The sequence below is a fragment of the Diospyros lotus genome, unplaced genomic scaffold, assembly GCF_014633365.1.
Source record: "Diospyros lotus cultivar Yz01 unplaced genomic scaffold, ASM1463336v1 superscaf1, whole genome shotgun sequence".
Taxonomy (NCBI): domain Eukaryota; kingdom Viridiplantae; phylum Streptophyta; class Magnoliopsida; order Ericales; family Ebenaceae; genus Diospyros; species Diospyros lotus.
Genome location: NW_026267104.1, coordinates 4,166,280 through 4,182,043, shown reverse-complemented (window position 1 = coordinate 4,182,043; position 15,764 = coordinate 4,166,280). Strand labels below are relative to the sequence as shown.

The 15,764-nt window shown below is 39.6% G+C and overlaps 1 protein-coding gene across 4 annotated transcripts in view; it reads right to left on the bottom strand.

The window, feature by feature from the left end:
* Nucleotides 1–15,764, bottom strand: part of LOC127793184 (separase) — a 44,551-nt gene that overhangs the window by 6,318 nt on the left and 22,469 nt on the right. For all 4 annotated transcript variants that reach the window (XM_052323976.1, XM_052323979.1, XM_052323978.1 and 1 more), the window contains 3 exons: nt 12,936–13,754; nt 10,643–10,877; nt 9,912–10,014 (listed from right to left, as the gene is read on the bottom strand). In XM_052323976.1, coding sequence (XP_052179936.1) covers nt 9,912–10,014; nt 10,643–10,877; nt 12,936–13,754 — 1,157 coding nt within the window. The remainder of the gene's footprint in view (nt 1–9,911; nt 10,015–10,642; nt 10,878–12,935; nt 13,755–15,764) is intronic.

Sequence of the window (15,764 nt, the reverse complement as noted above, 5' to 3'; positions counted from 1 at the left end):
AGCCAATTGGAAACCTAGGAGCCAAAAAAAGATGGGACAATCCGCTTACATGGTGGCATCAGAAAAAGGGACCTCAGCCTCATTCTCTCTAACACCAGAACAACTAGAAATCCTCCAGCAATTGCTGAATCGAAACAAGGTCCAAAAGATAGCTGAAAGTCTGGACAATAATAGCAACTTAGGAGTTCTCTTGGCTAAGCAAGGTAAAATCAGTCATTCTATATTCTCTAAAAGGTTATCTACTGGGGTTTGGAATATAGATACTAGTGCTTCAAACCATATGACCGGTGATCTTGGAGTTTTATTAGATTATGAACCTTGTGATCAGAGTATTACAATATTTATGGTTGACAGGACTAGGTCTTTAGTCCAAGGTAGAGGGACAGCGTATGTAGCAAGGCTAAGTCTAAAATCAGTGCTTTATGTGCCTAACTTAAGATATAATCTTCTGTCAGTTAGCAAGATTACTCAAGATAAAAATTGCTCAGTGATTTTTTCTCCCCTTCATTGTGTTTTTCAGGACATGTCTTTGAGGAAGAGGATTGGCAAAGCTGAAGAAAAAGGAGGACTATATCAAATATTAAGGCATGATCACCAAGAGGAATTTACGTCACTTGTTCAATCCTCTTTAGCTATTGTTTCTGAAACTGATTTAATGTTATGGCACCAAAGATTAAGACACCCTAGCCTTGAGTACCTTAGAGTCTTGTACTGTAATACCCCAAGAGCCTAGAGAAAGGTAGTATATATCGAGGATAAGTAAGGAAGGAAACAATACTATCTACATATCTATCTTTTGGGCTGAATGTAGGCAAGGAACTCCCAGGTTATGCGTGCATTGAGCTGGGGAAGCTCAAGAATAGGTGACCCCCTGGAAAGTTCACGTAGACCCATCAGGGTAAGTTGTTTCGATCTTTCCTATTGCTTGATGCCGGATGTTACAGGTGATATTAGAGCCAACCCTTGATGAAGGTGATCAGATGAGGGCTGGGGCTCAAGGGCCTGTTTAAGGAGAGGCTTCTGGCAGGTTTTTAGGATGACAACACCCAAAGGGGAGAGCTGAGACGAATTGTAAGGTGGCATGACGAGGATGTCATGTGCTCAAGGGGTGGAGAATGTAATACCCCAAGAGTTTAGAGAAAGGTAGTATATATCGAGGATAAGTAAGGAAGGAAACAACATCAGCTGGATACATTTTGGGCTGAATGTAGGAAAGGAACTCCTGGGTTAAGCGTGCTTGAGCTGGGGAAGCTCAAGGATGGGTGACTCTCTGGGAAGTTCGCGTAGGCCCATCAAGGTAAGTTATTCCGGTCCTTCCTATCGCTCGATGCGGGATGTTACATGTACCCTTCGTTTTTTATCAATAAAATTCAGAATTTCTCTTTTGAAAATTGTCCATGCAAAACAAACTCGAAGTACTCACACCAAGCCTATAAACCCTCATAACCATTTCACTTGATACATAGTGACATTTGGGGACCGACAAAAATCCCAAACCTAACAAATACTCGTTGGTTCATCACTTTCATTAATGATCACACATGAGTATGCTGGGTTTTCTTAATGAAGGACATGTCTGAAACGTATCTAGTGTTCAGAATGTTTCATCAAATGGTCAAAAATGTTTTTCAATCCTCTATTCATCTTTTAAGATCCGACAATGGCCGAGAATACTTCTCAAACAACTTTGATCATTACCTAAATGAACATGGTATTGTCCACCAAAGTTCTTGTCCCTATAATTCCCAACAAAATGGGATAACCGAAAGGAAGAACCGACACTTGCTTGAAACAGCAAGAGCACCTATGTTCACTCAATCGGTTCCAAACTCCTATTGGGGAGAAGCAATCCTTACAGCAGCTTATCTAATCAATCGACTTCCCTCAAAAGTCCTTCAATTCAAAACTCCCTTGAATGTTTTCCTTGAATTCTTTCCTCACTATACCAGGGCCTTAAACACTCCCTCTCCTAAGGTATTTGGATGTATTTGTTTCGTGCATCAAAATCAACTCAACCAATCCAAACTTGACCTAAAGGCACTAAAATGTGTACTCGTTGGATGTTCCCCTACTCAGCAAGGATATAAGTACTATCATCCAATTACTAGAAAATTTATTGTCTCGTGTAATGTTTCTATTAGAATTATTAGTATAATTAGATATATTGCATATTTATTTATTTATTTGTTATAACTATGTGTAATTAGGCTAAGTCCATAGGCTAAGCCCGTAGGTTATTGGGCCCATTGTGCCTATTATAAATAACACACTAAGAGACTAATCTCTTAGGTTTTTCTCTCATAATTGTTTTCTCACATGGTATCAGAGCCACCGGTGAGAAAAACCCAAATCACCGCTGTGTATCTTTTTCCAACGGCCTAAAAACCCTAGTTTTCTTCTTCATTGTCACTGTTCACGCAAAAAAAAAAAAACCCTAGTTTTCCTTCACCGTCACTGTTCACGCCGAAACATCACTTTCCGGCTATCGTTTGCTGGAACCGACCCCACCCTAGGGTTCGCCGCCTTCAGGCCGAGTTGCAGCCGGAAAATCAAAGCCGTCGGAGCTCTCACACGCCGCCGCCACACACAGCTGTCCGCCCCGACACCTCGGCCCGTGAAGGCACGTCCGCCGTTCGTTTTCCTCCGGCTTCTCCAGATCAGCTCGCCTCCCTTCCCTAGGCCTATTCTCGATGTCAAATCCTTGCTATGTCTAACCTCAGTGATCCAATTTCTGTTGGTGCTACTCCCGCAACTGCACCTGTTACTCCTACTGCCTCTCAGTCCTTTACTGTCTCCAATTTCGAAACAGTGAATATCACCACGGTTAAGTTGATATGGTCTGCCAATTATCTCTCATGGGCATTCTCTGTCAAAATGTGGTTCAAAAGGCAAGGCCAAGTCGATCATCTTACCACAAAGGCTGAAAGTGTGCCGGAAGCCAATCGGGCTAGATGGGAACAAGTTGATTCCCAATTATGCAGTCTCCTATGGCAATCCATTGATCCATCCATCATGCAGCTCTTTCGGCCATTTGAAACTTGTGTTGATGTGTGCAAGGAAGCTGAAGAATGTTATACGAATGACATCCAGTGTTTGTACACTATGGTCTCTAATATCAAGAATTTGAAGCAAGAGTCGTCTATGGAATCTTATTTGGGACAGGTTCGGGCTCTCATGCAAGAATTTGATGCTCTTCTTCCCATTACTATGACCAAGACCAAACAGGTTGCTCAAAGAGAGAAGTTTTTTATGGTTATTGCTCTTTCCGGTCTAAACCCAGAGTTTGACGCCATTAGACATCAAATCTTGACCAGCTCCACCAATCCTACCATGAAGGACTCTTTTAAAAGGTTGTTGAATATGACCGGTGCACATGGTATGTCCTCTTCCTCTCATGTTGTTCCTCCAGCTGAATCTTCAGCCCTCGTATCTCAGGCTTCTCCCTCAGGAGGAAATATAAGCCGTAATAATAATCGGACATGTCCACAGTGTACCTTCTGTAAGAAACTGGGTCATCTTGAGGACAAGTGTTGGAAGAAACATGGTCGGCCTGCTGCTCCGCCTATATCATCTCCCAGTGCTGCTCATGCATTCCAGAGTGATCCTAGTTCTACCCAATCTACACCGGGTTCACAGTTGATACCTATGTCTATAGCTGAGTATGTTGTTTTTTTGAAGTTTCAGACCACCCAACAATCTCATCCTGGTAATCTCGTTGCTTGCATTGCTAAAAGCCCATCTCTTGGTTCTTGGATTATAGATTCTGGCGTCACTGATCATATGTGTGGTAATGAACTTCTTTTCTCTTCACTTACTTATTCTGATACCTTGCCTACAGTCACCCTGGCTGATGGCACCAAAATTGCAATTAAAGGGATAGGCCAAACCATGCATATTTCGTCTTTATCTTCAAATTCGATTTTATGTCCCTGGCATTCCTTTCAATTTGATTTCAGTTAGCCAGCTTACTAAAACCCTTAACTGCTCAGTCACTTTCACTCCTACCTTTGTTTGTGTACAGGACCAGGGTACGGGATGGACGATTGGCGTCCGGCGTGAGTCACAGGGTCACTATTATCTTGCTGTGCCACTGGCTTGCACAAGTGCTGCTTCCCCAGATCTCCTCCACTCTCGTCTTAGTCATCCTAGCCTCTCCAAATTGAAGAAATTAGTTCCTAGTTTGTCATCGTTGTCTATTTTTTATTGTGAGTCATGTCAGCGTGGTAAACATGCACGTAGTTCTTTTTCCAGTCGTGTCAATAATAGGGTTGAGGCTCCATTTTCTCTTGTGCACTCTAATGTATGGGGGCCCAGTCGTGTCACTACTACTCTTGGTTTCTCATATTTTATTACTTTCATTGATGACTTTTCTCGCTGCACTTGGTTGTTTCTCATGAAGAGTCGATCTGAGTTGTTTTCTATCTTTCAGACATTCACTGCTGAAATAAAAACACAGTTTAGAGTTTCTATACGTACTTTACGTAGTGATAATGTCCCTGAGTACTTTTCTTCTCAATTTACTACTTTTATGACTACTTGTGGCATTCTGCATCAATCTTCTTGTCCTTGTATACCTCAACAAAATGGTGTTGCCGAACGTAAAAATCGCCATCTCATTGAAATTGCACGAACACTACTTTTACATGCCAATCTTCCCACCAAATTCTAGGGAGATGCTGTTCTTACTACGTGTTATCTGATCAATCGCATGCCATCTTCAGTGTTAAAGGACAACATCCCTCACTCTCTTTTGTTCCCCTCCCAGCCCCTTTATTCTGTTCCCCTTCGTGTATTTGGATGTATCTGCTTTGTGCATTCCTTTTCACCGGGACATGATAAACTTGATGCCAAATCCCTCAAGTGTATTTTCCTCGATTACTCTCGATTGCAGAAAGGCTATAAGTGTTACTCTCCTGAGTTGAACCATTATCTTATGTCTGCTGATGTCACATTTTTTGAACAACAATCCTTTTTCTCGATTGTTCAGCCCGATTCACAGCGCCTTGACCAGGTATTGCCTATTCCTTCTCTTCCATTGCGCTTATCAGATCCGTCTGTCTCCTCCTTGGTGGACCCTTCACTTCCATCTTCCAGGCCACACTCCCCAACTCCTCCACTTCTTACTTATCACTGCCGTCCTCATCCTGCTCCTGGCACCGACATTCCTCTTGACTGCGACTCTCCTGACTCACTCTCTCCGTCAGTGGTCACTCCTACCATGGATCCTCAGCCCGACAACCTTCCTATTGCACTCCGCAAAGGTACACGGTCTACTCGCAATCCACATCCTCTTTATAATTTTTTGTGTTATGACCGTTTGTCACCTGCTTATAGTGCTTTTGTTTCAAGCCTTTCTTTTGTTTCTATTCCTAAAACAACAAGTGAAGCTATGTCCCATCCTGGTTGGCGCCAGGCTATGTTAGATGAGGTGAGTGCTTTGCATTCTACTGGCACTTGGGATTTGGTACCTTTGCCACCAGGAAAGACTCTACACAGACAGGTGGAACGTCTTAAAGCCCGCTTGGTTACCAAAGGCTTTACACAGATCTATGAGTTGGATTACAGTGATACCTTCTCTTCAGTTGCTAAAATGGCCTCTGTTCGCCTATTTCTCTCTATGGCTGCCACGCGTCATTGGCCGCTCTATCAATTGGACATTAAGAATGCATTTCTTCATTGTGATTTGCAAGAAGAGGTTTATATGGAGCAACCACCTGGTTTTGTTGCTCAGGGGGAGTCCAATATAGTCTGCAAACTCAAGAAGTCTCTCTATGGCCTAAAACAATCTCCACGAGCGTGGTTCGGCAAGTTCAGCACTGTGGTTCAAGCCTTTGGTCTCACTCGAAGTGAAGCTGATCATTCAGTTTTCTATAGATATTCTTCTTCTTTATGTATCTACCTCGTTGTTAATGTAGATGTCATTGTTATCACAGGGAACGATCAAATTAGTATACAAAATCTGAAGGAACATCTCCATCAGCACTTTCAGACTAAAGATCTAAGCAAACTCCGGTATTTCTTGGGTATTGAAGTTGTTCAATCAAGAGATGGGATCTCAATCTCTCAGAGGAAGTATACACTTGACATCTTAGAAGAAACTGGTATGGTGAACTGAAAACCGATTAACACCCCAATGGACCCAAATGTCAAACTCTTGCCTAGACAGGGGGAGTCTTACTCAGATCCTGGAAGGGTATAAAAGATTGGTAGGCAAACTGAACTATCTCACAGTCACTCGTCCCGACATTGCTTTTGCTGTGAGTGTGGTGAGTCAGTTTCTCAATTCTCCATGTGATTCTCACTGGGATGCTGTTATCCGGATTCTGAGATATATCAAACAAGCACCGGGTAAAGTGCTGCTCTATGAGGATAAGGGGCACACATATATTTGTTGTTATGCAGATGCAGATTGGGTCGACTCTCCTTCTGATCGTCGGTCGACCTCTGGATATTGTGTTCTTGTGGGAGGAAATCTGATTTCTTGGAAAAGTAAGAAACAAAATGTAGTAGCTAGATCCAGTGCAGAGGCAGAGTATCGGGCTATGGCTAATGCAACTTGTGAGCTCATCTGGCTTAAGCAACTCCTGGAGGAACTCAAGTTTTGTGAAGTCTCCTATGAAGCTTGTTTGTGATAATCAGGCTGCCTTGCACATTGCTTCCAATCCAGTGTTCCATGAGCGGACTAAGCATATTGAAATCGACTGTCACTTTATTAGAGAAAAGCTAATTGAAGGTGTTATTGTTACAAAGTTTGTTAACTCCAGTGATCAACTTGCCGATGTCTTCACCAAGTCTCTAAACGGTCCTCGAATAGAATATATATGTAACAAGCTTGGTGCATATGATATCTATGCTCCAATTTGAGGGGGAGTATTAGAATTATTGGTATAATTAAATATATTGTATATTTATTTATTTATTTGTTATAACTATGTGTAATTAGGTTAAGTTCATAGGCTAAGCCCGTAGGTTATTAGGCCCATTGTGCCTATTATAAATAACACACTAAGAGACTAATCTCTTAGGCTTTTCTCTCATAATTGTTTTCTCACAGTTTCCTTCCTTGAGAATAAGTTTTTTTTCTGTGACACTAAATCCAACAGTACCCTAGAAAAGGTTTGGAGTGAAGTCATATCTATGCCTCTTCATCCATCTACTCCTTCACCTACAAATCCCATTTTCAATCCAGTCCCTACTACAGCAATTCATCAGCCTAGACCTAAACATTGTTCAACTTCAGAATTGACCTCCCCATTCCTAAACCATCAAGGGGGGGGGGGGGAGAAAGGAGACCGAGATTCAACAAGGTGATCAGGGCCTACATAAACCTCCTCTTAAGGTTTACTCAAGGGGACCTCTAGCTCTTCAACCAACCAATCACTCCAACCTGAAGGTAAGTCCAAGAAAGATGATCATGAGTGATGATGAAACTCACCAACAACAGCATGAAGATGATCTGAGCATTCCCATTGCCCTAAGAAATGGAAGAACGACATGCACCAAACATCCAATCAAAGATGGAGAGTGGTTGTTATGGAAGAGATGGCAGTCTTGGAAAAGAATGGCACATGGAAAATCATGGATCTTCCAGAAGGAAAGAAGGCAATTGGCAATAAATGGGTGTTCACATTGAAGTATAAATCAGACGAGAGCCTTGAGAGATACAAGGCCAGGCTAGTTGCATAAGGGTTCACTCAAACTCAAGGCTTGGATTACGAGGAAACTTTTGCCCCTATAACAAAACTAAACTCAATCCGAGTTCTGCTATCCCTAACAATAAATTTGGATTGGAAGCTACATTAATTGGACATCAAAAACCCCTTTCTAAATGAGGAATTGGAAGAGGGGATTTACATGAGGATACCACCAGGATTTGAGATGGGTCACACCAGAAACAAGATATGTAAATTGAAAAAATCCCTATACGGGCTAAAGCAATCACCTCGTGCTTGGTTTAAGAGGTTTAGTGATACATTATACTGACTTGGATACAGACAAGGCTTAGCAGATCATACCCTATTTACCAAGATTGCAGAAGATGGGAAGAGAACAATACTTATTGTCTATATAGACGATATCATCATTACAGGAGACAACCACCTAGAAATTGAAAGGCTAAAAAAGCAGCTTAGAAGGACTTTTGAGGTGAAGGAACTTGGGGAACTACGATATTTTCTAGGATTAGAAGTAGCAAGAACCAAGGAGGGCATCTTTGTATCTCAAAGGAAATACACTCTAGATTTGCTACAAGAAACCAACAAGCTAGGATGTAAACCTGCAAGCACGCCTCTAGAGCCTAATTGGAATAATAGGGAAGAAAAGGAAGATTATCAAGTTGACAAAGGGAGGTACCAACGTTTGGTAGGCAAGCTTAATTATCTATGTCATACAAGGCTGGACATTACCTATGTTGTAGGTATGATTAGTCAATTCATTAATCTCCCCACTAAGAGACATTTGGAAGCAGCCTATCACATTCTTAGATATCTAAAGGAGACTCTAGGAAAAGGGCTACTATTCCAGAAGAACCAAGAAAAAGGAATAATTAGTTATGTTGATTCTGACTGGGCAGGGCAGTGGAACATAGTAAATCCGCTTTTGGATATTGTACAAGATTGTGGGGCAATTTAGTAACTTGGAGGAGTAAGAAATAGCAAGTTGTAACTCCCAACACTGCTGAAGTCGAGTATAGAGCTATTGCCCAAGCAATTTGTGAGAGGGTATGGGTAGAAAGGTTGATGGAAGATCTCTTTATGCCAGTGTCCTCTCCTAAGCTACTATACAGTGATAACAAATCAACTATCAATATTGTCAACAATCCGATACAACATAACTAGATGAAGCATGTCCAAATTGACCGACATTTTGTAAAGCAGCAGATAGAACAAGGAGATATCAGATTAACATATGTTCCAACTGCAGACCAACATGTAGATATTCTGACCAAAGCAATGCAAAAGCAAGACTTTGAATCAATTCACGACAAGCTGGGAATATTTGATATACATTCCTCGACTTGAAGGGGGGGGGGGGGGTTGGAAGATGAGGCATACAATGATAAGGCTTCAAGGAGAGAAATTTGGAGATAATTATTCCAGATGAGATAATTATTCCAGCTATTCAAACACTTATAAATAAGGATAATTCACCCGAGTTATCCCAAGTTATTCTAGCTGTAAATTAGTTAAGTTCTATTGTAATCTAGTGCTGTAAATTAGGAGATATCTTAGGAGAAGAATGAGTAATAGAAGTCTTATGTACATAGGACACTTGTATATTTATATTTTCAGAGGTAATGGAGAAAAGGCACGGTAGTTCTTATCTTCTCTACCGAATTTCTATAATATGGAATTGATTGCCATTCAGTGCAGTGCATTGGTTCATCCAAGAAGTTTATGAAAGCATTTGAAGAAAATATGGTTGCAGCAATATATATTTTTGCTGGTGTTGGAACCACATACATTATAAAAGATGTTTTATCATTTCAAACTTCCAAGTACTCTTAAAAGTGGTTTCAGCCATGCACAGAAGTAAATTCATGCATAAACCATATAATGGAAAATGAAAATGCAGGATCCAACCCACAATTCTTTCAAAGGTGTGCCTGCCACAGATTCATATTTCTTAATCTAAAGTTGGGGGAGACTGGCAAATATAGGTACTGCAGGCTAAGGATTCATTTATCATAAATACTCTCAATATTGTACAAGGAATTGCTAAATATTCTCAATATTGCTACGATCACTTACAATGAGGGCTTGGTGCTAGTTGGTGGATTTTGTTTACAGGGTTTACTGTAATAGGTTGTATTACTTGTTTGAAAATGATGATTCTGTTCTGCTTAAACAAAATTCAAACAAAACAGAGAGAAAAAAAAAAAAAAAAAAAAGAGGAACGAAACAAGGTCTGACCTTTTGGACAAGTATGGGAACATCACGACAGAGAACAAAAGCTAGCTGCAACCAAGATACAACTCTTGAAATTTGAATGTGCACCATGTCACAACAATTGATCCTGAATTAAGACAACAAAAAGAAAAAGTAACCCTTGTATGCAATGCATAAATGCATATATAATAATAATAATAAAAAAGTTCTGAGATCCAACTGCCAAAGTAATTGCATCAATGTCAAAATATTTGGTGGAAAACAGAAGTTTTATGATAGCATATTTTGAGTTAAATATCATATTAACAGCAGTATTGCGTTTCACCTGTGTGGGGTAAAACATTTTTCTATTTAAAAGCAAATTCTGTAGATGAGTAATGCAGTTATATGCTATTGACATTAGGGTCATGCTCAATTAACTGCAATTTCATGAGATGTGGCAAAGTACAGTAGTTAATGACAAGTAAGAAGGAATATTTGTTATGAAAATCTATCTAAATAATTAAGTTCTCTAAGATAAAAGAAAAGAGAATTGTTCATTGCTTTCCTACAGGCTGCTTTGTTAGTTTTCTGCACTTGGCGAACAAACAATCAAGACTATAACAACTTGCATATCTTTTGTGCTCTGGGGAATAACACTTTGTTCACTAAAATATAACATGTGCATGAGAAAAATTTACACAGACAGTACAGTGAATGCACAGATAATAAGTATAAAATATGCATCAACAGGTATAGAGGCTGTTGAAGCATACCTGTTACCCTTCTGAGGATAATTCTTTAATGTTACCCAACAAATGTTGTAAAGTATCATTGCACGCTCCAGAGCAAATGAATCTCCTGGGATATCCTTTCCCATCAAGTCAATCAAGATTGCAGGTTGAATGGAAGAGTATGAAAAAAATGGATTTCTGCTGACCAGCACAAACATGCTTTGCAGAAGGATTTCATGTGCTTGATGAATTTCACCACGAATTGCCAAGCATTTTCCTGCCCACCAACTAAATCAGAAGAGAGAAAAGGAAAAAGAGACAGGCTGCAGAACTACACCTAATGGATGCTAAAATCTAGCCTTGGAAGCATGAAAACTTCTAAAACAAAATCACAAATTTATGCAAAACTATGAAAAAATAAATGTGAATTTTTAAAGATAAATGTACATAGATAAACATTAAGGAACATATAATAGGAAAGCACAGCCACGGTAAGTAATGAACAATAAATATGCAACAATCTTCTCAACTATCTCTAGATATCAACAATTCAGAATTCAGAAAGTTTATTCCCAGCAACAATACAATTAATGTTGCTGAAGTGACAGCTTCATTGTTTTCTTCATCTTTCTTCAAAGAAGGGAAAGAATAGAAATAGACACTGCAGCAGACATAACACAAAGATGAAGATGCATGCATGCAACTGCAAACAAAGATGTTGTTTCTGATTATGTTCTTTGAACACTATTTCAAACATTGAAGTGATGAAACGTTGTTCCTGACTTGTCTCCTGCATATTTACTGCAGCAAACAACCACATAATATTTAACCTCACCACATCCTTCTCTACAGAGTCCTTGCACAAGTCAAACAATCAGATTAGCAGATACTTCTAAATTTGTTTCACTTATCAATTATATCTCCCACAGCCACATATTGGTAAGGCAGAGAGAAATTTGGAAGCAAGTAGAGTTGCACAAACCACAGAAGCAAACAATTATTTGTTAGACATCCTTCTTTTAGAGAGAGGGCTGCCAATAAACAAAAAAGAGTTATGTAAAGATAGCAATTCAACCTTAAAAATTGCATTTATGGCCCATCTTTGTCCCTCTTACAATGAACTTGGGTGAATTCAATCAAGGCATCCCCAGATACAGTAAAAACCTTAACCAGACCAGGGGCTGGGATAGGAATAGGCCTGATACAGAGTTGTCTACATAAGTACATTGTGTCTATTGTCACACCTCTAGATTATTCATTATGTATAACCATTCTAATTTTCCTTTAGTTATCCAGCCATGAAGGCCAAAGCACCAACGCTCAAACTTGTCATTTTTACACAAAGAAGAAAGAAATTATTGAGAAAGAAAGATACCACTCTAAGCTAAAGAAACACCCTCATCAAAAATCTCTATATATGTACAAACATGGCTCTTTCTCTTTCTGCTACGTAAGAAGAGGGATACCTGCCTTCCAGCTGTCAAGATAGACAACATTTCTCAAGTGTCTATCTATCTTCACATGCAAACACACATCATGTTAGAGAAACTTCACAAAACTCTTTTCTGTATACATAAGCACAACCAGTTTTTTTTTTTTTTTTTTTTATGTCTATAGCATCCCAGGTGAAAAATTAGTCCACTTTTGTGTTAAAGAACCGTACAGTTGGTGGCCAGAGTGGTTTTGGAAGATACAGTGTTAAGCTTGCCATTGATGGCAATGTATTCATGACCAACAATATTTCTGGAGAGAAATATATACAGAAAGGCACAAGGTGGAGGTGGAGAGTTGAACAAGAGGATGCTGGCACCACAGGGCAATGTGAGAAAAAGTGAGGTCGTGTAGCAAAGATTGGGTTAGAATGGATCCCTCAAATCAGAGGAAGGGGAAGGCAAGGTGTTAAAGTTAGCAAGTTGGGGTCATGGAATTGGAAGGGTTGTCCTACCCTATGCCTGCCTATAGCAATTCCTAGTTAAATCAATTTTGATGTCCTATCCAATACCTCCTCAACCAATAAGCATTGTAACAACATTACAGAGCTTACAAAATAATTGTTGCATGAAGAAGCTTTCAGTTTTATTTGGATGAAAGGTGTATAAAACCAGAAGCCAATGATGTATGTTGAAATTAAAACATAGGAAAATTATGTGTAACAAGATTAAAATATATATATATATATACACACACACACTCAAAATCTTGTATATCCTAGTAGTTTCCACTCAACTTAAGTTACTTACAAGAATATGACATAGCAATAGGATAGTGTATGTGCTAATGAGCATACAGAAAGTTTGAAAAAATCAACCTGCATTACAAGTTTTAAGCTACATACCAATGCCTGTGAGGAGCCTCAGTGAAAGCTGACGGCGGGCAAACTCCCATCTCATCTGCACAAAATTCTCTACACACCCAGATTGTATAATGTCAACTGGAAGACAATAGAAACACTTCATTTTGTTGCAAGAACATGTCTTCTCACACCCTAAACCCGCAGCAGAACTTTTAATTTCTGAGAGTGAGCCTCTCTGCTCAAGGGCATCAGGGAAAGCAGGATTCTCCTCGTTGTTTGAATATTTTGCAAGCCCTACTTGTACCTCACCAACTGTACTTACATTGTTTCTCTGAGAAAGATACCTTGACCTTGTCATTCTTGAATTATGCTCGTTTATCAAGCTCTGTCCCTGCAATAAAGGCTTTGATGTTTTCTTAGTATTTCGATGCTTTTTCCCCAGCACTTTGTTTTCTGGTACATCAACATTGGAGGGGGACTCTATTCTATCAGTTGGACATACAAAAGAGTTTCTTGCAAGGATCCCAACCTCCATGCCACAAGCATCAAGAGCAATGGTGCCCTCAGCACCAATTTCAACAGGATTACTCACGGAGTTTTTCCACTCACAAACATTAAGTTTGTCTAGAGCTGATTTGTATAGAGATTCTGCATCATATAATCCCTCTAAAATGGAATTTCCAAAAATATTATCAGGACGACTCCTAAATAAATCCCCCAATTGCAGGTCAACGTTAACTTCCAAGAGCAACCTGCATTTCAAACATGAAATTGTGGTGCAGCAATCCAATAGTATTTGCTTGGCTGATTGAAGTTCATCTTCTGCCGCATTCCATTGCTTTTGTTTACGGTACAATTGCCCTAGCAAAATAAACAAAAGGGTTATGGCATTTATAGATTTAGAAAAAAAAAAATTATGACAATTCCTAGAAAAAGTCCAAATTGATTATATAAATTTTATTAAATACATGTATCATGCTGTAGAAACATGTGCCATAACATTTTAAGGAGAGACCAGGAGTTTTCCAGTTACAATTGAATTACACCCACAACTTGTTTTAAGCCCTTACCCATTTGCCCTAGTAATAAATAAACTCATCGAACACAAATAAAGGAAATGTGCCTTGGTGTATGTTATTTGCATACGACGTTCTGTTGGCAGATCAAACAAAAGAAAGAGTAAAATACGAACCTTGGAATATGGGGGGAAAGCCAAATATATGGAATGTGAGTTTAGTAAAAATGTAAGTGTGGATGATATGATAAAAGTGAAAGATCAAGTCATGCCCAAAAATAGTGTCACATTCCTAGGGTTGAGACGGGAATTAAGGGAGAAATTGGAATGAGAGAATTGAAGGGAGGGAGAAAAATTAGCAGAAAGGGAGGGAGAAATCAAAGAGAACCAAGAGAGGAATAGAGAGAATTAGAAGGAAAGGATTTCAATCTTATTTCACATAACATCCCAAACTCTAACAAGTAGCCCTTTTATAGGCATAACTGGCTGCTAACTAAATTCATAACAGCAACCATATGCTCCTAACAAATTGCAAAATATCTCCTAACAAACTATTGTAACCCTATTACAATATTGCCCCTATATTGCTCCTAGAGTCATAACAATTCCCCCCTCCCTGAGAGGTTTCTTTTTCCCAAGAAATTTATTAACGTCGAGTTGTTGTTTCTTCATCCAATTCTCATTCTCACTGCCTATTTAATCTCTCTTTCTCCTTCTAGGTCTATTCCTCTTTGCATTTCTATTCCTTCTCTTTTGCTTTTCCTACACTTGTAAAATGTTGTCTTCGTAGATCTCGATGCAAAGGCTCTCTTTTCCCATTGATCTGTAAGTCCCAACAATATCTTGGATCTAAATACACGAACTATGACAATGTGTGGTAGCAATAAATAGTCTGGCAGCAACCTTTTCTTTCAACATCTTCTCAACTTGTAACATCCCGCATTGAGCAATAGGAAAGACCGAAACAACTTACCCTGATGGGTCTACACGAACTTCCCAATGGGTCACCCATCCTTGAGCTTCCCCAGCTCAAACATACTTAACCCAGGAGTTCTTTGCCTACATTCAGCTCAAAAGGTATTCAGCTGGTGTTGTTTCCTTCCTTACTTATCCTGGATATATGCTACCATTCTCTGGACTCTTTGAGTATTACATTCTCCCCCCTGAGCACATGACGTTCTCGTCATGCGACCTTACAACTGGTCCCAAATCTTCTCCCCTTAGGAGGCTGTCATCCTAAAAGTTTGCTAGAAGTCGCTCTTTGTACAAGCCATCGAGCCCCGGCGCCACTCCCCGCCCTCATCGAACCGCCTTCACCAAGGGTCGACTCTGATACCACCTGTAACATCCCGCATCGAGCGATAGGAAAGACCGAAACAACTTACCCTGATAGGCCTACATGAACTTCTTAGGGGGTCACCCATCCTTGAGCTTCCACAGCTCAAGCATGCTTAACCTAGGAGTTCTTTGCCTACATTCAGCCCAAAAAGTATCCAACTGGTGTCGTTTCATTCCTTACTTATCCTCGATATATACTACCATTCTCTGAACTCTTGGGGTATTACACAACTACATGGCAGTTGAACACAATCAGTTCCTAAACCAGGAACCTAAGATTTAGATCGAGCAATGAGATGAAAAATCTCGATACTTTCATGCAAGGATAGGAACTCTACTTATACAAGTTTCTATGCTATCTAGTCCTACTAATTAGGAGATAAAATACAACAGATTTAGAGTACAAATTAATCAAGACAATTACTACTTTTTACTCCTATCTTTTCCTATTATCTATCCTGAATTTTTAGGAGTTTTATCTTCACTGCTTTTGATCCTTTATTCTTCATCGGATTAGT